At 39.4% G+C, this 23491-nt stretch overlaps 1 protein-coding gene across 23 annotated transcripts in view; it reads left to right on the plus strand.

Moving 5' to 3' along the window:
* The window catches only part of LOC148028211 (putative CoA ligase CCL8), a 132018-nt gene extending 121966 nt beyond the window's left edge, over positions 1-10052 (plus strand). For 7 of the 23 annotated variants that reach the window (XM_087689985.1, XM_087689983.1, XM_087689979.1 and 4 more), the window contains 2 exons: positions 8795-8896; positions 9006-10052. In XM_087689985.1, coding sequence (XP_087546111.1) covers positions 8795-8896; positions 9006-9047 — 144 coding nt within the window. In that variant the 3' untranslated portion in view covers positions 9048-10052. The other 16 variants (XM_087689984.1, XM_087689978.1, XR_015692698.1 and 13 more) reach the window with 15 other exon arrangements.
* The last annotated feature ends 13439 nt before the right edge of the window (positions 10053-23491 follow it).

Consider the following 23491-nt stretch of genomic DNA (forward strand, 5'->3'; position numbering starts at 1 on the left):
ATGGCCAAAATCCCATAGCATACATTATCTATTCTGATTAGCAGCACGCAAGGTTGGTGGCACTAGAACTGTGTCAATGGCAGCCATGGCATCCTTTAACAAAGGCCAACATACTGTTGGAAAACTTCAACCTCCACCTAGATGGGACATTCGTGCTGAAGTAAACATTGGAAATTTGCTAGGGGGCGCTAGGGCATGGCATGTACCAAGTAGTGGTCAAAGAACAAGGTAGCTTTGCCAATAAAGCATCCCGCATCCAAGGAGAATGCAAGAGCGCCTCATGAAAGCCCTAGGGCCTACAAAAATTTCATCTACAGTCAGCCTGCATCGAAGAGGCCAACCATTGATGGATGGGAGCAAGCATCAGAATTCCGCCCATGAAAAATAGTATGACACTCTTTTCATAAAAACCAAAGAGTGAGCGCAACGTAGCCATAGTATCCACATTAGCATCCACAACATCTTCCTCTACCTTGTCTATGGCACTAGAAAGATTTTGGTGAACATAATCACCCAACAAAGTATTTGCAAATTCAGGCAAGTGCTCCCAATCCAACTCTTGGGAGTCCGCAAAGACAGTAGCCACTTGCGCATAAGAGTGGACAAGAGTATGCATTGGACTAGAAGCCTCTGTGAAGCCTATAAGTTTGTCGAAAGCATGTTTAAGATGTTTGTCTGTGCATGGAATTATTTCCTCTTTATCGTTAGCCACAGAATCGAGAGCACATGTAGCCTTTGGTTGGTCCATGAACACAGTATCAGGGCTAGCCATGTTAGCTCTTCCCCCTTCCTCTTTTTGTTTGTGTGTGTGTGTGTGTGTGTGTGTGTGACGCTGTATAGAGAGCAGAAGTAGGGCAATGTGCTCAAATCTCTCTCTCTCTCTCTCTCTCGTAATGGTTAATTATATGAATTATGAAAGAAAGTACAAGATAATGACATTACGAAGTGTAGGGCGGCTCTAGGCCATCATGTATGAACCAAATACAATGGATTCAGCAAGTACAAAAGGATGAGATGTACCCATCATTGGGGCCTAGCAAGTTGTGAAAGAACACACAAAAAGAAAAGTCCTTATCCTGAAGTTTGGAGACTTGGAAAAGAAGATATCATTCCTCTCCAAGTGGATTGCTCTCAAAGGAGAAAAGATCTACCTGGATGAAGACCTTACCCCAGCTGAAATAGCCCACAGGAGGGAAAACATACCACATGTTCTAGAGGCACGAAAAGCAAGTAAATGGGCTTTCTATAGTCATTATCACAAAGAAAAGGACAGCATGACAGTGCATGGCCTATGAGCCCTTGAAGTTCACATTATGGAACTGCAATGGATCCCTTAAGACATACAGATTATTTTGAGGAGGCTTTCAAAGAGATAGACATTGCTATGTATACTGAGACACACCAATGTAAAGACAGCCATCTACCTAATGTCTATGGATATAGATGGGAAAGTACATATCACCCTCAGCCTAGGAGGCTTGGAGGGACAAGGCGATCAGGAGGTGTGGCAATTATATTTAGAGAAGAGCTCTGAGATACAGTCCAGATGGTACATAGAGATGCAGAGGCAAAACACACGTGTATCAGGTTACATACAAATAGAACTGGAGACTTATACATTGCCATATGCTACTTTCTCCTTGCATACTCAAGTTTGGCCCTAAAGAGGCATCCCCATATTCACCACTATATGAGGACATAATGAGATTTATGAGCATTGGGTATGGTTTACTAGCATTAGTTAGATCAGCCCAAGATAGAGAGAGAACAGAATATAGAACACGTCTACTAGCATTGGGAAGTGCACATGGTTTGGCCATCCTTAGTGGGCTGCCACAGTGGCCATGATCTAATGGTTTCACATCTTGGAATTACAAGAAAGGGTCGAGCACAGTGGACTACTTGATTGGATCACCCAACTTGCTATCTAACATAAAAAACTTTGAAATCTTAGACAAGCATGCTTTTCATCTTTTCTCATTCCAAATGAGAAACACACCATCATTACATGTATTGCTTGCCACATTGGCCTTTCAGAGACATTAATATACTCTCTCTCTTTTTTCGTAAAAGGTAATTGTATTAATTACGAAAAAAAAGATACAAGTTTACATGATTATAAGATACACGAGGGCTCTAGGCCAACGTGTGTAAAATCCCAGTACAAAGCCACGAAAGAGTTACACAAGTCATGGCAAAGATGCAGAGGAAATTGCCATATGCCAGGGAAGTAAGTCCTCTCGAGGGAGCAAGTTCGAGTGCCGAATGAGATCTATCTGCCAATGCAAGAGACCTTTAAGCCTGGCAATGTGTCCCGGTACATTAGAGGCTGAATCAAAAAGAAAGGCATTCTGAGTGGTCCAATTGTGCCAGCATCCCCAGTATCTAAAAAAGTGGAATAAGATCTTCATATGCAACTGTGGCGGGGTGGAGTATTTTGGGTGCACAAAAACTCAATCGAAAGGGGTTAGTGAGAACCCCACCACAGCGCGCCAAACCTGTGACAAGAGCGACCAGATGTTCTTAGCGAGTGGGCAAGAAATAAATCGATGTCGGGCCGATTCCACAATAGTAGTGCAGAAGAAACAATTGCCGTTCGAGATTCGACGCTTGGAAAGGGCCGAGGCAAGCGGAAGACCACCAATCATCACCTGCCAAAGAAAGACCTTGCATTTGAAAGGTGTCTTATTCAACCAGCCCTCCCTCACAGTTGCCTTCCACCATGACTGAGATTTTCGCAATCCCCATACCGTATTAGCTTTAACAACCAGCCATTGACGATCTCTAATCAGAAGATGATACACTTGATTAACAGAGGCCTTTTCCAAACTCAACCGACCTGCAAGGTCCCAGCCCTGCCAAGGACGATCCACAGCAAGGGCAGGAAAGGGTTGCCTGCTCTGAAGCATTAACAAAAGTGTTCCCATAAATCACTGTATCTACACGGGATTCTGAAAAGTCTCCTGGCAGTATGAAACGATGCGAAGACATTACGACTGGCAAGGGTGGCATCCGCAACTGAAGTCACACCCAAACGAGCCATGCGGTTGAATTTTGGTTTGAGCTCATGTTTGTCTTCCCATGAAAGTAATCTCGAGATTGCTAACAGTTCCAGTTGAAAAGAGTTAGTATGCAAGCGGTCCCCCGCTGGATGCCAACGCGCCTTTTGGAGTACCACTTTCCAGGAGCCGACCAAATGAAGTAACAGAGAGGAGGACGAACTGGAAAACCGAGCATCTGCATTCAGGACATGCCACCAGGAGCTTCGAAATTGTGTATTGCCATGGCGAAGCTCGCTGTCCTCAAGAAAATGACGGGCTATAATGGCCCACGGGTGATGATCCACACACATGGCGCGAAAAAGAGACCAACAAAGTGCCGGCATATGAGTTTCGGCATCCAAAATAACTTCACCACCTAGGCGTTTGGGGGTACATGTATGTGACCACGAAATCCACGAAATACCTACATGCAATGAATCCTTCTTCCATAACATGAAACGAATGGGGCGAGTGAGAGCCTTCAAGGTAGTAGGAGTCCACGGCAGCAATGGCAAGAAATAAGTGAGTATTGGCAGCATAATTGTCTGAGCCACTTTGAGGCGAACATGGAAGGGCTACGCTTGCGACTTCCAATGTATAAACTTAGCTGCCAGTTTCTGTGAAATCCACTCTAGTAGTTGCCTTGGTCGAACATCAACACCCAAAGGGTACCCAAGATGCCTGACAATGGAACCACGGGAAACAACCTGACCTTGCCAGCCCAATGACTCTAAATTAGACTCCGTGTAACTGAGAATGGCTGATTTGAAGGCATTGATACGAAGACCAGAAGCATGACCAAAGAGCGACCAAACATCTAATGCCTTGCGAATGTTGTCCTTGTCTGCACGCAAAATCATGAAGCTATCATCAGTCAAAGATTGGGTAATGAAGTGCTGTCCCGAAGGAAGAGACAATCCGGCTAGCTGAGTAGAAGCTGCCATTGAAGATAACATTGAAAGAACCGGATGAGTCGCCAGGGCAAAGAAGAGAGGACTCAAAGGGCAACCCTGTCTCACCGAGCGTGCAAGGACAAACGGCTCTGTAACACCACCATTGAGCATAACTCGCGAAGAAGCCGCAGCACTAATGGTGTAGATCAATCGGGACATCGGAGTACCAAAACCCATAGCAGACATAAGTTCTGCAATGAAAGACCAGTCTAAATGGTCAAAAGCCTTTTCCAGATCCAATTGAATCAATACCACTTCCTGACTAGAATGCCTTGCACAGTCAATAGCCATTTACGCATTTAAGATATTATGCAGAATGTTGTGGCCCTTAATGAAACCATATTGAAGAGGATGCACAATAGCTGGAAGGTGCTTGTGGAGCCGATTCGCCAGCACTTTGGAAAAGATTTTGTACATCGAACCCATCAAAGAAATTGGTCTCCAATGTTGCAACATTGACGGCGAAGGAACCTTTGGAAGCAGTTTGATAAGGCCTTCTTTCCATGAGGAAGGCATGACCCCTGTTTCCCAAACGTGTTGAAACATAGCCACCAATGGTGTCACCAATTGGGTAGCCGAGCTCTCAAAGAATTCATTGGTGAGACCATCCCAACCCGGACTTTTATCCTTAGGCAGGTGTAATAAAACATCCATAACCTCCTCCTCATTAATATTTGCCTCCAAAGTAGTTTGCATATGAAGTGGAACCTGATGGCAGACCAGATCATAGAAGGCTAAGCGTGCATGTGTAACCTGGTCAGAAGGCGACGGAGAAGAACCAAGAAGATCTAGAAAATAATTTTTTCACATATTGACAATGGTCTGTGGATTAGTGACCATTCGACCTTCTGAATCCTGGAGTCTAGTCATATTTTCTCGAGCAGGAGAAACATGCAGTGCGCTAAAGAACTTATGAGTCTGACAAGCACTATCTTGCAAATTGTCAGTCAAATTGTGCAGTTTCGCCTGCTGATAAGATTTCAACTGAAATTCTTTAATAAGATCAGCCAAACGCATCGCCAGTGACAGTAGAAATTCATCATTTGGTGTGTCCACTAGCAGCGAACGAACCAAAGCCAGTACGTCCTCCGCTGCATGTCGATGCCGCCGACAAAGAGAGGCATGATGGATCCCATACTGCCGAGCAACCGGTTGCACATTAGAGAGCAGTCGTTCAAAGGAAGCCGTGGCCTCAGAGGCGAAGTCTAATAAAAATCTCTCAATCAATTGCTGCATATAGCCTTGAAAGATTGGATGCTTCAAATAAGACGAGTTGAAACGTAAAGGGAGTCTATCCAGCAACTGCATAAAAGGTGCAATGGGTTGTGCAAGTATCTCAAGCTGGAGAGGGAATGGTCCGACAAGGCATATTGCTGCAAGACTTTCATTTCCAGCATCTCAAGAAGAAAATCATCATCCTGCATGATGTACATTCGGTCCAACCGCGACCATGTAGTTGCATACTGTGCGGAATGAAAAGTAAACCCTGTAGAAGAAGGGTGGAGCCAAGACCATAGATCTTGCTTAAGTACCGCAAGAGCAAAGGCATTCCACACCCGACTTTTCGGAGCATCCATCACCGAATGCCCTGAAGTGGGTTGTGAAGAGTCAACACACATATTGAAGTTCCCCATTGAAAAACCCCTTTTGCCAAGTGACATGGAGCTCTGCAAAGTCTTCCAAAGATCCCGTCGGGATGAAGGGTCATTCGGAGCATAGAGGCCCAGCAATCATAAGATCTCTCCTTCAAATAAAACTTCAATTACCACAAAGCGGCACTGTACATCATTTTTAATAAGAACAGGTTGATATTTTTCATGTACAATCATAAGCACACTAGAATAATGCATAGCATGTGTCCTTGCATAAAACAAGCGAAACCCATGGCAATCCACAACTTTCCCTGCTTCATCGTGCCTCTTGTGCTCGACTGCACACAAGACATCCCACTGATTCTCATGCAAGACAGTCCACATGGTATGTTGCTTATGGCGAGAACAAATGCCTCGCACATTCCATGTGGCTATCTTCATATATCTTCAAAAAGAAAATCAGAAATGAGGCACCGCTTGCCTCAATTTAACCTTTTCTGCTAGAATGTCAAGGACACCTTCATCCAGAAAATCAGCTAAGATTGCAAAAGAATTCTGACGGCCAGCTTTAGAGGTAGATGGAATATCCACGGCCTTGTGGGTGGAACGGGGATAACGACGATCCCAGGGTGTAATCACATTACCTCTAGTATCAAACGCCAACGTAGCAGGTGGGCCCTTTGGACCGTTTGTATATGCTTTCCTCATAGATTGATTACGGGGAGCAGAAGGAACCATAGTACACACAGCTTGCTGTGAAGAGAACATTTCTTTCCTGCGCATATACGTGCGCACGGAATCCTGTGAAACATTAGGGCCAGAATCCGACAGGCCAGCATCCAACTTTTTACCTTTTTTGGGACGTGCCTCTAGCTAGTCATTACTATGGGAATCCAAACCCAAGACCTGCTGTTTACCTTTATCCAAAACATTAGGTAGTTGGGTGGCCTCCTATAACGGAGCATCAAGCACCATGTCATCCATAGGCAGCACAACATGCGCATTATCTGAAGACGGTTGCCTCTCTGGGCATTCGGCCATAAAATGCCCCAATTTTCCACACGAAAAGCAATGTCCTACAAAGTTGCCCCATTTCAAGCGAAAGTGCAAAGGATGCATGCCAGAGCAATTAAGGCGAAGCCACGCAGGCCTTTTCCTAGCAGTGTCCCATAACATACACAAACGGTTTCGATTCATTGCCCGTAGGCTTGGGGGGACCAGCACCATTCCCACAACGGCCATGGCATCCTTTAACAATGGCCAATAGACAGCCGGACAATTTTCCACTTCAACCCACATTGGGCATTCACGCTGAAGCAGGCGCTGAAAGTCTACCATAGGGCGCCATGGCACAACATGGACCAAACGGCAATCAAAGAACAATGGTAGTTTGGACAGGAGCTCAGCCCGATGCTTCTCTGATTTCAGCAACACCTCATAGAAGCCTCGAGGCCTAACAAAGATCTCCTCAACACACTCCCCTTGTAGTAAATGGTGCAGCCACTGACGAATATGAGAAAGCACTGGAATCCTGCCAGTGAAGAAGAGTATAACCGCACGGTCATAAAACACCGAAAAAGAGCGCAAGACAGTTTTCGGGTCCACCATGGCTTCCAGAACTTCTTCAGTTTCCGAGTCAGAAAAAGCTTCATGATTATGCTGGATATAATCGCCAAGCAGAGTATTGGCAAACTCTAGCAAATGCTCCCAGTCAATCTCTTGCGAATCCACAGAATCAGAGGCAACCTGAGCATAAGAACGTTCTTGATGACCCATTGTGTCTTCAGAAGTATGCTTGGAGCGTTTGCCCGTAGGCGGCAAGTCAAAACCAGGAGGCATCTCCTCTGTGCAAGGAACCATATCCTCCGGTTCCTCTGTATCAGAATCCGGACCAAGGGCTGCCATCGTTTGGTCGATAAAAGCCATATCCAGCCCAGCCATGCTTCTGTCATCTCTCTCTGTCTCTCTCTCTCTTGCTCTCTCACTCTCGCTCACTCTCTCTCTCGCTCGCTGTACAGGGACAGGTCAGTTCTGTACTCTGCATCGAGACTCCGTCGCGTGCTCCCCGATTATGTGTCTCTCTCCTTCGCGCGTCACCACAAGATGGTCTTTGCAGGCACCTACCGGCAGCAGACTGAGAACGGAGGGCAGACGTGACAACAGCGAGAGCGTACCGGGTTTCAGGATAGGTGGCGCAGCCTGACGAGGCGACCTGGTGTGCAGCAGTCGACCAGAGGCGACGGGACTACCTGACAGGCTCAGTCATGGCCAGAGCCAGCCGCCGACAGTGCACAGCAGACGGATGATGAAGCAGGCGGGGTGCAGCAAGCGACGGCGCAGGTCCAGGCGACCTGGTGTGGAGCAGTCGACGACTCACGACCAGGCGTCAGTGGCGAGGAGGGCGCAGGCCAGGAGTCAACGGGGCGGTGGTTAGCGAACAGGCGACGGCAGGATTCACCAACGGGTCGACGTCAGGTTTCGACAGCAGGTCCAGCTAGGTCACGGGGGCGCCAGGTCTGCCATCGCAAGATCGTTCTCTCTCTCTCTCTCTCTCTCTCTCTCTCTCTCTCTCTCTCTCTCTCTGTGGCAGCCGAAAGGGTGCTACACCAGTCGGTGAACCCATCTTTGTCCTTACAAGGTGGCCTTGGCTGAAAACACGTCTTATTTGCCATCAACTTATATCTGGTTGCCTGTTCTACCTAACAGCTTACTTTGCATGGATCTTACATTTTAAGACTTTCATCAGATGGCTTCATAAAATAGTATGAGACTTAAATGATACACAAGCAGACAGCTTGTGTACCTTGATATAATAGGGTGGAAGGGAGAGACAAGAACATTGAATGTCAAAGGGTGGCGGAGATGCGTCATATACTGTTAAGAATATTCGTAAGGTTTTTACCAGAGCTAATTTGGACACTGCCATTATGCACAGCGAAGTCTTTGTTTGCTAGATAACAAGCCTGTATGCTCATAATGTTGTACTTCCTAAGATATCGACGTTCTGGTTTACACAGATAATGCGTGATTTAGTGTTCATCAGAACATAAAATGATAATTCCATATTAAGGTGCAGTTCCTATATGTGTACGCCTGCTGTAAACTGAAACTACCAGGTTCCTAAGATATCGAAGTTCTGGTTTACACAGATAATGCGTGATTTAGTGTTCATCAGAACATAAAATGATAATTCCATATTAAGGTGCAGTTCCTATATGTGTACGCCTGCTGTAAACTGAAGCTACCAGGTTTGCAGATCCCATCCCGGCTAGAGATTTTGGAAACCATGCCTCGTAATGCAATGGGAAAGGTAAATTTGACCCCTGGAAAGGTGCATTTTCTTTTTTTCAGTCAATCTTTTAACTGGTCAAAAGGTTTGCTCTTAAATGGTCAACAATATTTTGTGGTTTACTTTGAAGGTGAACAAGAAGGAACTCAAGTCATTTATTTTGGCCTTATGAATGGATCCATCGGCCTACTTGGTATTGCAGAAGTACTTGTAGCCTAATGGGTTGTAAGGTAAGAGCTTGATGTGTCGTGCTTGACTCAGCACAAAATTTGCAGAAAGAAGTATTTGTAGCCTAATGGGTTGTAAGGTAAGAGCTTGATTTGTCGTGCTTGACTCAGCACAAAATTTGCAGAAAGAGGTCTTGCCATTTTGCCAGCTTATGGCACACACACACACAAGCAGTTCTTCAAATTCTCTGAGCTTCATCACAGGGCCATAGCTGGTGACACTCCATTCATCGTTGCTTCACCCCACTGCTTGCATTGACTTCAAGCAAAATCTAAATCATAAATATCAACTGCTGAGAAGGGGGTAATAAGCTTGTTAAATCATGCTTTTTCAGTTTGTTTGTATTATCGTAGGAAGATTTCTTCAGATAGGTTCAGGCAAGTGGTCATACGTAGGAAGATTATGGGCACAATGCTGAAAAAGGTATATTTGATTAGCTCAATGGATGAGTTATTATGATCAGGTTATGTAACAGATTACGTGGACTTCCATCATTTGGGCCATCCCATTGCAGGGAATGCACCCTGTAAGCAGCAAAATGATTGGTTCATGCAACTGAACGTGATTTCTTCATCTCAGTCAATGATGGAGATCTGCTGACATACGTAAACAGAATTAAGACTCCTGATAGCAGATAAAGATTGCCTTTCTAAGATGCATAGAGTTCTTATCATTTCAAACATTTATAAGCATTCACTGACTAGAAAATTCACTCCCCTATGTACACGATTGTTTTGTGCTAAAGCAACCTTGGACTATCAGTTTTGCACATTTGTGAACTGGATTTGCAGTTGGCCTACTAGTGCTTTTGGTCAATGGTTTGTTGAAAATCCAAGTCTTTCCTGGTAGGCTGTGAATAAGGGTTTCCAAGAGATTCAGTCTGTTGCTGTTAACCACTCAGCCAGTCTCCCAGTTTGGAACAATATTGATTAGAATTATATCGCATTGACTAGCAAAAGAACTGAATGTCTCATGGTTTTTTGAAATTTTCGTTGGAATTATATTGCTTGTATGATAACTAACATTGTAAATGAGTAGAATGTATGAATGTGTATGTTGATTGTGCAAATAGCTGAATGGCTTCTTTCCAATATCATTTGTTTGCATTGGCAATTATAGAAAAACACATTTAAATTGTAAAGGTGTTTTGGAAAATGAGAATGCTTGGGCATGGTTTACTCAATAAATAAATTTTGGCAATACTTGTTGGAAAAAGCTTTGGTTTTTCATGAGAATCATTCAGAACTTGCATATCTAGTAAAATAAGAAAATCTCAAGAATTTCAGTACACTACACTATTGCTTAGGTTCCCAATATTCAATGGTGTGACAATTATATCTATATGATCCCAATATTCAATGGTGTGACAATTATATCTATATGATCCACAAAACTAGAGCAAGAGAGGATTATCAAAATGGCAAGGACATGGTATAGAAATAATGCAATCCTTGATTACAACTCATGTATCTATTATTGGGCGAAGTGTCTCCCTCTTTAAAGTTCCATTCTAAGTGGTTATTGCACAATTGTATCATAGATACTTGCAAGACGAATTGCAATGCTCAAATCTCTTCATGAAGCAAGATTCAATAGTGGCTTAAGCACACAAGGGGCAAGCATGTGGTCATTTTTTAGGCCCTAGTACATCCAAATAGTTCTTCATGGTAGGGAGACAGTGAAAGGTGTAGACTCACGAAGACTTGCCTCATTGTATGCCAATCCTTTGAGAGGAGCTTCTATGGCCTCACAATCCAAGTGATGCTCTTTTGATAACCATTCACCTTTGATATGCCATGTTGAGACAAGGAGAAGAGTGGAAGCAAAAGCAAGACTAGAGAAGAGCTTCTCCTACGGTCCCCCAATCTCTCTCTCTCTCATTTCCTTTTGTTCATGGTATGGCTATGGTTGTCTCAAGCTCTCCATGTGGTGATGGGCAAGAGATGGAGTAGAGAGCTTCATTCATAGTCTTTCACTAACCAACTCTAACTCTCTTACACATTTTCCCTCATACTGAAGATTTAGCTATGGTCGAAGCAAGAAAGAAAGAAAAGAAGCAAGCAAGTGCTCTCAAGTTTGCATACACAAAAGTAAGCAATTCTATTCATTTACAAATCATACATATAGGGGTCTAGGAGTGGTCTCAATCGTTCTCAATGAAATTACATTATGATGCCATTGGGCTCTTATGGATTTTCCAAGGTGGTGTAGTGCTTTACATGTTCTTTTATAGAAACTAACAAGCCTTCTTGGATACCACATTCTTTCATGGGACTTTCTATACACACGAGTTTAAATCTACACTTGTTAGATATAAAGTGCATGGTAGTGAGAACAACTTAGATTCTATAGAAATATTTTTGTAGGATATAAGGATTTCATTGTGATATCCTTAAAGGATTTCGATGCTTAAGGTAATTGCTAAACATCATTATTTTAATTTAAAAAATCTAAACATTACTGTCATTTTTTTCTATCTAGGTCATCCTTCTCCTTGCCTCTTGTATGCTTTTTAATCAACTTGTTAACCTTTGTTGACTCCTTTGGCCTTAAGTTTGACATTTGACTAACTTTTTCTTCTTTAATATAATTTTTGTTGTTTAGGGCTAACGTTATCCCCCTTATAAGATAATTGCTATGCTTGGTATTAGCAGTAGCATGCGGGAGCAAACACTAAAGTTGTAAACACTTGGGATTCATATTGATAGGGAGATCATGTATAGGTGAAATAGTTGTTAGACTTGAACAAATGTAGATTGTTTTTCTTGTTGATGGTACTTTACATCTAACGAAACATAGTTGCAATGGGAAGTGGGTCTACTGCTAGGAGTCGAGACTCCCTAGGTATAAGGTGGACATTTGATGTAGTAAGGTGTTGAGAATTCAGTCATTATATAAGGTGAGCATTTGATATAGTAAGGTGATGAGAAGCCTCAAGTAGTTGGAAGTGGTGATGAAGGCTAGATTTGGGTGATTAATGAATACCTTGATAGAGACTCTAAAGTATGGCAGTGAGTCTCAAGGTTGAATAAGTAGGTACTTTTTGGGTCCTTATCATTCAAACTAGGTTTTGTTAGAAAAGTTGAAGTAGTTACATGTGGTGAAGGAAGGCTACATCTTGGTGATTATTGAAAATCCTAACAAGGTTAAGTATGGTATGAAGTTCCAATGTTAAAATAAATAAATATTTTCCAGGTCCTTAACATGGGCATTGGATGCTCTTAGAAAGTTACAAGTTTTAGCTTTGACGACTTCAATGAAGTGTCAAGACACCTTTGGTAAGGACGACATGTCATCTCTTCTTTGCAATAGTCCTACAAAAGGCAAAGCATGCATCATCATTGGTTTCCAAGATGTGTGACCATGTTGGTTACTCCCCATATGATCTTTGGGTTTGAATATTTAGCCTTCCAAGCATTATTGTCTTAGATTGAAAAAAATCTTTCATGTCTTTTGCTCGAATCATCTTCTAGATGTGAGTATCTATAGAAATGAGTTGGTTAACTATGATGGTGGGTAGCACCTTCCAAAGGTTTTATAGACTAATGAAGTCAAATTCGATGGGCACATCAAGCTTGACTTAGGTTGTTTGGAAGTCCTTAGCGGGTTGGTCAAACTCATCTTTTAGTCACTTACATGTGGAATCTTGTATTGGGTACATATTGGGTTGAATTGAAGATCAAAATATTCAATTAATTTCTTTGGTCAAGTTGGAAAAGTGCTTATTCTTGTGAGGGCATGGGTTCTCTACCAAATGGTGCTAGCACTTTGGATTGCTCCTCACATGGCTTTGGATGTAGGTGATTCCATTTGGCAAGGATAATCAAATACTACCAATGGAGAGGTGACTTTTGCCTAGCGCAACTTGTTCTCCCAATCTCGACACTCTAAGCATAAACATGGGAAGAAGATAACACTTCTCATGCTATAGTGTTATGAATCCCATTTCTATCATCTCCAAATTGCTTTAGCCAAATCTTTTTTGGTAAAATCATACTTTGCTCTTGGAGGTTGGTGCCTTAGAGTACTTATTTTGCTATATTGATAAGCTCTTCCTTTAGATCTCAATGCTTTCCTCTCCCAAGAGTTTGTCGCCTTTATGATTTTTAGGCTATATTTGCTACTAAATGAACAAAAGGCATTCTACGTCTAACTCCCACTCCTTCAATAGGTCCCTTTCTAGCATACTTTGTAAGAGCTTTGAGACTAACGTGCAAAAAAATTGTTTTATCTTTTTGTTTTGCTTGCTTAGCATCATCATCCACAATCTTGGTACTTTGAAGCAAGGAACCTCTTACGAAAGCCAAAAATGCCATGATGGCCTTTTCTAATTGATCATTGGATTGCTTCGTAGATTGTATATCATGCTAGTGACACTTGATTCTACAACCTATTTGTTGGGCTTCTTGGGCTTTCTTTAAGCTTTGTATTTGATTATACTTGGACATTTGAGTATATTATTTTGGTCTTCTGAGGCTTGCTTTAGCCGTTGCATTCCTTGGATAGGTTTTAAGATCCCCTTGGTTGCTTTTTTTCTATTAGCTTAATATTGAGCCTTTTCTTCATCAAGTAGCCTTTAGATTGCTTCTTGTTCTCTAAATATATTATATTTATCCTTGTTATATATTCATGTTGTTTCTTGCTAGAGAATATGGTATAAAAAATATATGCTTTTAGCTAAAGCTCATCATCGTGTATGCCCTGGATTAGTAGTCCATCTTGGTTAACTACAAGGGCTTCTACCCACCATACACTCACTAATAAGGCCTTTTGTTCCTTGTTAAAAAGTTGGTTTTGCCTCATGATGTCAAATACATCCTTCACAATCCTGTTAGTCAAAGTGGTATGCTTGGATGGGTTCTTGTGGAGTATGAACAAGTACACTCCCGGTTGTGGTGAGGACTGTGCTAGGATTTTTAAAAATTTAGTGCACAAGTGATGGTCAAAATTTCTCCTAAGTGTTGTATATACTAGCCAAGACTATATTTCTCAATTAGCTCCTTGATCTTGGGATTCCTTTCCATCATTGTCTAGGTCTTTAGAAAAGTTGAAATTGTATGTCTTTAAATCACATAATATGTGGATTCATTTTTTTAGTGTCTTTTTCAAAAAGTTCAAGGTGAGTTGAAACTTAGCTTTTCTCTATTACATCAAATTCAAATAAAATTTACATGTGCTACTTATGATCTTGTTGGACTTTCTTGAACAATAAATGTGCAATGGTTTCTAGTATTATAGAGTACCTTGTATTGAAATGATAAGCTCAACATGTGCAGACATTGATTATGGATCACCTAGTTAGATGGATATACACGTCTACACTTAGCATATCAATGGTCATTATAATCCTCACATGGCCACCATTGTCTTATCACTTATTATATTTGATTAGTTATATCTACTTATAATTTACATAGTTATAACACTAGTCAATTTTAATATAGTGAGCTATGCATTGTTTGATATAGTAGGTCACTTTTCTTTATGTTGTTTTGTGTCTATCCTTTGTGTACATTGTATTGTGTGGAAAAAGAAAAAAAAATAGCAAAAAAATGTTTTGGCCTCCGACTCCTGTTTTTGAGTTGAGCTTCCTCTTGTGTGTGTTATGTGTATTCGGCATAATAGCTTACGCAAGTCACCACACATGCAATTTATGACATGATATCAAAATGATGCCACTGAAAAAGGCTATTTTTTAAGATTCAAGTGGAGAAGCATAAGTAAAAATTCACATAAGCAAGCAATTGGTAAGAAGCTTTTCCATACATAATGCATGTAGAGGTATAGAAGCAGGAGGAAACAAAAATCTCAAATTATGGTGAGATTTAGTGTGCAAGTAGAAAAGTGTGTATTCTATAAATAAGCCTTTTAGGGCTTATCCATCATTGGCAATTTGAGATCATTTTAGGTCCCATTTTAGCTTTGCAACATTGCGGCTAGCAAGTTTACACCATACTATAATTGTGGCTATATCGATCATTCTCTGGTGCACAAGTTATAGATTTTAAATTTATAAGTTTTAAAGTGTTTGTCGAGAAGAAAACACAAGGTTTATCTATAAACAAGTTGCAAATTTTATGTAATATGGAGCAATCTATGAAAAAGATTGTCCAATTTATTGTTGTACATACCTTGTATATGTACATCTTATGAAGGGTTATAAAAGTTTTATTTATTTAGCATTTAGTTTTATCATAATGGTTGAGAACAGTGAAAATCCTATCATTGAGAAGCTAGACAAGAGCAATTATCCAACATGAAAGTTTCATTAGAAAAGGCCTCTACGAGTTCGTTTTAGGTTAAGAAAAGAAACTAGAGCTAAGTAAGCATGTGACTATAAAAGTATTGGTTGTCTATAGTTATTGATAACACTATGCTAGGGTATACCAAAAATGTAAAAACTTCACATACATCTTAGATAACCTTTTAGAATATGTTTTTAGTAAATATAAAGGCATGGAATATCAAACTCAAGTAAGAGTTGAATACCTTGAAGAAAGAGAAATAAGTATATTTTGAAGGTGATAAGCATTGCAAATGCCTTAACAACTATTGATGTAATGCTTGATGAGATGATGATTTGATTTCATTTAGTTTGGGTGGCCTTAATAATGAGAAAGCTTGGAAATATTTTGTTACTTTTGTGTATGTACAAAAGCCATTTTCAAATTTTGACGAGTTGATCTCTCTCATGATTACTAAAGAGTTAAACAACTAAAAGTAGTAGTAAGCAAGTCCAAGTACTTTACTTAAGTTGAGGAAGGAGATATGACAGATCCTCTTCAAGAGGTTAAGATATGGGTCATACTAGTGGTAATCAGCAAAATAGGTTAAGTCAATAGTTTGGTGACATACAAATTTCGAGAGGATATAGTAATTGGCAGTGGAAGTTCTAGAGAAAGAGATGAATAGTAAAACAAAGGCTCTAGCAATTCTAATATTGTGTTTAACATTTACTATATTCTAGGGTATACAAAAAATGTTATTGATAACACTATGCTAGGGTATACCAAAAATGTAAAAACTTCACATACATCTTAGATAACCTTTTAGAATATGTTTTTAGTAAATATAAAGGCATGGAATATCAAACTCAAGCAAGAGTTGAATACCTTGAAGAAAGAGAAATAAGTATATTTTGAAGGTGATAAGCATTGCAGATGCCTTAGCAACTATTGATGTAATGCTTGATGAGATGATGATTTGATTTCATTTAGTTTGGGTGGCCTTAATAATGAGAAAGCTTGGAAATATTTTGTTACTTTTGTGTATGTACAAAAGCCATTTTCAAATTTTGACGAGTTGATCTCTCTCATGATTACTAAAGAGATAAACAACTAAAAGTAGTAGTAAGCAAGTCCAAGTACTTTACTTAAGTTGAGGAAGGAGATATGACAGATCCTCTTCAAGAGGTTAAGATATGGGTCATACTAGTGGTAATCAGCAAAATAGGTTAAGTCAATAGTTTGGTGACATACAAATTTCGAGAGGATATAGTAATTGGCAGTGGAAGTTCTAGAGAAAGAGATGGATAGTAAAACAAAGGCTCTAGCAATTCTAATATTGTGGAAGTTCTAGAGAAAGAGATGGATAGTAAAACAAAGGCTCTAGTCAAATGGTAGAGCAAGGGCTGCATATTAAATTTAATGTGAATGGATGTTTTGTTAAAGAGTCAAATAATAAGTGTAAGTTGGTTGCAAAAGAAAGTAGAGTTAGTCTCACATTTACCTTGGATACTAGAATTCCTACTCTATATAATAAATGTAAAGGTGTGGTTGCAAATATTGAAATATAGCACAAATATATTGAACATACAAATCTACAAATGCTAAAATTAATGTAGTCCAAAGGACTAGTTACATGTTTTCCTGCATTCAAAGTTGCAGAATTACATAAAGTTTGTGAAGCATGTTAGTTTGAAAATTAGGAAAGACAATCATTTTCTCATGACAGAGATATAGGTAAGAATATACTTGATATTGTGCATAAAAATATTTGGAGGTCTACCCATAATGTATCTCTTAGTGATAGTATTTTATTGCATTCATTGATGATTGCTCTAGGAAAGTTCGAGTATATTTTATGTAATAAAAGCGTGAAGTATTTGAGTACTTCAAAACTTTCGAGGCTACTGTTGAAATAGAAACAAGCTTGAAAGTTAAGTGCTGGAGGTCAAATGGAGAGGGATAATGCCTTTTTAATGAGTTCAATAACTTTTTGAGATCCCACGGAATAAAGCAATAGTTTGCATGCATGTATATTCCACAATAAAATGAGATTGTAGAAAGAAAAAATAGATATATTGTAAAAGTTGCATGGGCATTGATGGCTGAAATAATATGCCCAAACATTTTTTTTAAAGGCTATTCATAATACTGTCTAAATTTTAACAGGTCTCCCATAGCTGCAATTCATGGTATGACTCTTGAAGAATGTTTTATATGTAAGAAACTTGATACATCACACTTGAAAGTATTGGTTGTATTACATATGTTCATGTGCCTTATGAGTTAAGGAAGAAATTGGACCGAAAGGCTGAAAAATATATTTTTGTTCGATATTCTATTGAGCAGAAAGGGTATTGATACTATAATCTTGTTAGTGGTGGTGACTTTCGAGTAAGCATGGATGCTATTTTTTATAAGATGAGCAATTAGTATGTATCTAGTGGAGATGCGTTGGATGATGTTGATGATCATAATAGTCATTTGCAGACAGAAAAGTAAGAATCATGGACCAAAGATATCATCTATCAGTAGATCATTAGTCCTCAGTCTAGGAGACTAAGGAGTAGACCCATCTCTTCAAGTGTATATACTAGTGTTGCAAGTAAGGACAAAGGGAAAAAGAATGTATCATATAGTAATAATGTATCTACTAGTCATGCACTTCTTAATGGAGACTCTAGCGACTTAGAGAGTTTGGATTATGAGCTTGGTATCCCTTAAGTTATGATACTAGATATACAAAGAGTACATGGTAATGTAAAGACTCCTTTGTATATCCAGTGGTGTGCGTGTCTAGTAGAGTGAGATATCCTTTTAGAATATTTGGTTTTGAGGGTTATGCAACTTATCATTATGCTTATATGCTAAAGATATTTGAGGATATTGACCACACTTATTTTGAGTTTGCTCATTGGGATACAATAATGGATGAGAAGATAGCTACAATAGAGGCCAATATGACTTGAGATCTAGTATCATTGCCCAAGAGCAAGGAAGCTATTGGTTGTAAGTAGGTCTATAAAATAAAGTATAATGCAAATGGTTCTATTAGCATGTATAAGGCCAGACTAATTACAAAAGGCTATGCACAAACATATGGAATAAATTATGAAGAGACATTTAGTCCAACTGCTAAAATGACATTTGTCAAATGTGTGATTACTTTGATAGCTAGTAGCAAAAGGTTGGAGTTTACAAAAAATGAAATGACTTCTTGCACGGTGATTTGAAAGAGAAGTGTATATGGAGCAACCAGCAGGTTATGAGGATTTAGAGCATCCCATATATGTGTGTAAGTTAAAGAATGTGCTGTATGGACTAAAGCAAGTACCTAGAGCATAGTTTGATAAGATTGGATAGCATCTTGTCAATATTGTTTTTTATGTTTATGATACAAATCACTCACTTTATGTGAGAAAGAGTATTATAGGTTTTGGTCATTATAGTCATCTATGTGGATGACTTGATTATTATTGGTGATAATGACAATGGGATTACTAATGTCAAGGGTCTTTTAAAACAAAACTTTGAGATGAAGGTTATGGATGAGCTTAGATACTTTCTTGGTATTGAGGTAATCGTATGTGCAAATAGTATATGGCTATCCCAAATTTATGATGGCTTGGATATGTTATCAAAGTATGATATGATGGCATTTAAGTCTCTTTTAGTACCATCGGAGCAAAATGTGAAGTTGAGTATTGATATTGAGAATGAGATGGATATAAATTGAAATCCCAAATTTATGGGGTCTTTGGATATAAATTTATGGGGTCTTTGAATTAACTACAAATGGTAAAATCCTCATAAATTTGGTCAAATTTATGATGGCTTGAGGATTTTACCATTTGTGGTTAATTCAAAGACCCCATAAATTTGATTTCAATCCAATAGGAGGTTTGGGGCTTGGGGATTTCACCCTTTGTAAACCCCTTAATATCACATACATTCAAGGCATAATTTAAGACCTCTTATATTTAAAATTTCTCATGAACCATCTTAGATAGGGTACAACCCAAAGGGTCTACACTACTGATCCAAAAGAGCTTATACCAAGTCACTCAACTTCTCGTAATCAAAGCTGTCCATATAGGTGTGATATTTGGCCCTTGATGCTATCCCAAAGCACTCATTTGATGATACACTTGCTTCCATTGTCTAGATATTTAATTTTCCAACTTTTACACCAACCATATTCTTGTATTGAATCAAAATCTCTCAATAGATACTAGCCACTTCAAGAAAAATCTAGTCAATCATTAGAGAAAACCCTAGAAAACTTCCCTGAAAAGGCATTAAAAACATAGCTACTAAGACCATCTAAATCCATTTTGCCAAAAGGCACAAAGACAATCATGTCACCACTCACCATAGCCAATCCATATGATTCCATTCTATCCTTAGCCCCAACTTAGGCCCTCAAGAAAAAGCCTCAAAATGATACCTAAGAAAATGAGCCATTACAAGCACCTTGCAAGAGAAACCCCAATAGCACTTGATAGAGTAGCATACACATTCTCAACTCCCCCTCTTGGTACTCAATGAAATGAGTGACACGAGATTACAACGATACAAATAATTCAACAAAATGCTAGAACGATGGTTGTCCTCTAATCTTGTGCATAACTTGGATGTGCCTTAGAGATAACACAAAGAAGACTCCTCAAGTGTGAAGCATGGGATGAAGAGACAACTCTCCACATGTGGTAGCTCATCAATGTCCACGATGGTCCAAGCAAGAGCTCTTCAAAGCTCTAGAAAGACCATTCACTAGACTTCAACCATATACAATGTCGAAAAGGACACATGATGATAAAGAAGTAGATTCCAATCCTAAGCCACTAGTTACAATAAGAACTAGGCTTGTGAAATAACCCCCTAAGCACCAACACTAGATTTCCTTCGATGAAGTGAAACAAAATGAACAATAAAGAATACCAATCACTAAGCACTCCTCAAGGTGAATGTTAGATATTTCTTGAGAAAGCACGGATTTCTTTGTCTCATACACCACATTCCATAGTCTCCCCTAATTGGGTGAATGAGGAAGTTGTCACCATGATACTAGAATGGAAGTTTTGAGGTCAAGGAGGCCATGTTGGCCTCTTCAGTATGTGTCCAATATTTTAACACTCCATAAATCTCATAAGATGTTTCCAAAGATTGAAAAATGTGAGTTACCTCTAAAATTAAAGCAAGGCTCATGGCTAAGGCAACAAAAGCCTTACTGTCCCTCTCCTCTCACTCATCAAGTGACCAAAACTTTATCTTAGCTCTTCTTCATCCATTTGGGATGTTTCACCTTAAGTTCTACATGCTCCATAATTTCTTGTACACAAGACATAAGTTTCTTTTTAGCTGTTCCAATGAGAATTGGTGTAGTCAAGCACATCTTTTGGATTTGGTATGGAGGCACCATGATGGATATGCAACACCAATCACTTAGAGGGGAAAAGAACATCACTGAGCTAAACAAAACAAAAATCCAAAACTCACAAGAAGGATACACAAGACAAGCAAATGTCCCCACAACAATATGGGGTAACTAATCTTTGAATGTGTTTGGTATGTTGCATACTAAGGTTTTAAACCCCTATAACTTGCATTTGCAAGGCTTTTATCTTATGTGTGCTGATGCAAGTAGAGGCATGATGGTAGGATGTTGTGAATAGTAGAGGAGTGATAGCGAACATGGCAAAAGCAGTAATACCAACGACAAACCATGTTTGTTTGCAACCTCAAAATATTGATCCTAGAAAATGAATGCATTTTAAAGCAAGACACAAATTTTTGTTCACATGAAAATTCTCCAGACATGTGAATCTCAATGTGCTAAATCTAGTGGCTACAACACATGCAAGATTTTGATCCCAAAACTAAAGTTCATGGGGGTGAAAACTCAAATACCGATAGGCAATAACTTATGCATAACCATGAAAAACGCAAATCCAGTCTCCCTTGTGCTAAGAATCAAGAAGCTTGATGCTTTGATATCATGTTAATAGTGCTTGGATCAAGATAGATTGACAAGATGTGCATGTTTACAAGTCTATAGTATCATGCACTTAGTAATAATGAGGCAATCAAAATCATAAACAAGAATAATGGGGAAAATTTAGAAGAGACTCAACGATGATGGAAATCACACATGAGTTACCCCAAACCGACACCAAGTGCACTTGCAAAAGGTTGGACCAAATAGTAAAGCACCAACCAAGAGCAAGTGTATAATGACTATAGTGCATTTGTGGAGGTACCAAATATGTTTGCCGAATATATAGGCTACAAGTGGGATGAGGGGAGGATGAGGTATGTGAAGGTGAGACTCCAGGGTATGAGACCTAACATGATGAGACTCAAGAAGTTGAGACCTTGGGAAGTGGAGTAGAAGACAACCAATATTTGTTGATGGGGTGGAAGAGTCGCATGCTACATGCCATGTCTACATGGAAGGTTTGAGCTTAGTCATAAAGCTGAATACAATACAATTGTAGTGGATAAGTAATATGAATGCTACACATTATGTCTACATGCAAGGCTTTTGCTTTAGTTATAAATCATTGCAATTGGTGGTGTTGAATGCATTGATACAAAAAAATGACTACCTGATGACATGGTAACTTGTGGACCTACGAATGCATTGATATTTTTCACGTTACATCTAATTTGAATTTAAACATGTGGTACATGAAACACCTAGAATTCTTGAAGCTTTGAGGTGTTATGATCTTTTTAGATCCTAGAGGAAGTCAACAAGATCCCATAAGGGCATCTACTTCTTCATTAAAACCTAGTTTTAATTAGTAAGTCTAAAAATTGCATTAGGCTATACTAGTCATTCATCCAATGTGGTTGGGGCCACAATGATTTGTCATCCCTATAGACCTCCTTTGTATAGGCTAAGGGCTATATTATGTCCTATTTTAGGATAACCAAATGAAGCTCTAGAGGTGCAATGTAGATGTGGTTCACCTCCACTCCTTTCAGTTGATAAATCTTTCTTCATACTTGAGGTACCCCTAATATGGGAGCAACCTTCGATAGTCAACTAACTTCATTTGTCTAGTGAATAACCATCTAGCAATACTATAGAGAGCATAGATTTTAATTGACTGGATGAATTTGGCTCTAGCTCACAAAGGAGGTGTGGTCGACTAAAGATATTCTAACGCCTCCAATAGGGTGAAAGCATACAAAGGTGGTGTCAGAAATGTACAAGTCAATACTTTGTAGAAGGGTCTTTTAGCTAGGAGGTGGTATTTTTTAAATATTAAAATTGGGTGGTATGAGTTTTTTGTCGATTATTGGTCATTCACTCATCAAGATTCGCTCAAGCAAGAGCAAATTCTACTAGCAATGTTTTCTCTTGATGTAATTTGTTTGTTCAAGTTAAGTCCCAATGAATCAATGTTTAGCATATTTGTGATCTGTTTCCTCACATTAAAGCATTTATATATTGACATAACTTGTTTGCTTAGACGGATGTATGAATGCTTGTTTATGCATAGTTTATGTCTTAGCCTCATTTATTGCACACAAAAGAAAGATGAAAACTCCATCCTACAAGTGCAATCCCACATGTAATCTAGTAGTGAAGTAGTTTCTAGTGGACTGAAACAAAAGCAAGAAGGTTTTGATTTATATCACCTATGCATAGATGTTTTTCTTTTGAAATGGATTCTATGAAGGCTTATGCTTGCCAATGTCTTTGCCCCATGAAAGAAGCTCGAAAAACTTTGAATACTTTTTGGAAAAAGGAGGAACATGCTAAGTATAGTCTCATATTGGGCCCCAGATATACACATCTTATGCGTAATGGGAGAAACATCAAAGATATGTTTGCACATATTTTTTATGCCAGGAGGCATATTCCACAGTGGATTCCATGAGACCATGGTGGATTCTGTGAGGTTCTTATTCCACGGTGGATTTCGTGAGGTTTTGTGGTGGATTCTGTAAAACTATATTTATTTGCCGGGGTTTGTACACAATGTGGATTCCTTATGCAAGAAGTTGATCGGGATGCCTATCCTTTTCGAGCATTGGATTAATTTAATGTGCATGTGGGTGATTCCACAGCGGGTGATTTTGCAAAATACATATTTGAATTAGTGGACATTTATGAGTTTAGAGTGCACTCATATTAAATTAAGGTTATGAC

Source organism: Lygodium microphyllum, chromosome 12, assembly GCF_053477565.2.
Source record: "Lygodium microphyllum isolate KBCC chromosome 12, Lygodium_microphyllum_v1.1.10, whole genome shotgun sequence".
Taxonomy (NCBI): domain Eukaryota; kingdom Viridiplantae; phylum Streptophyta; class Polypodiopsida; order Schizaeales; family Lygodiaceae; genus Lygodium; species Lygodium microphyllum.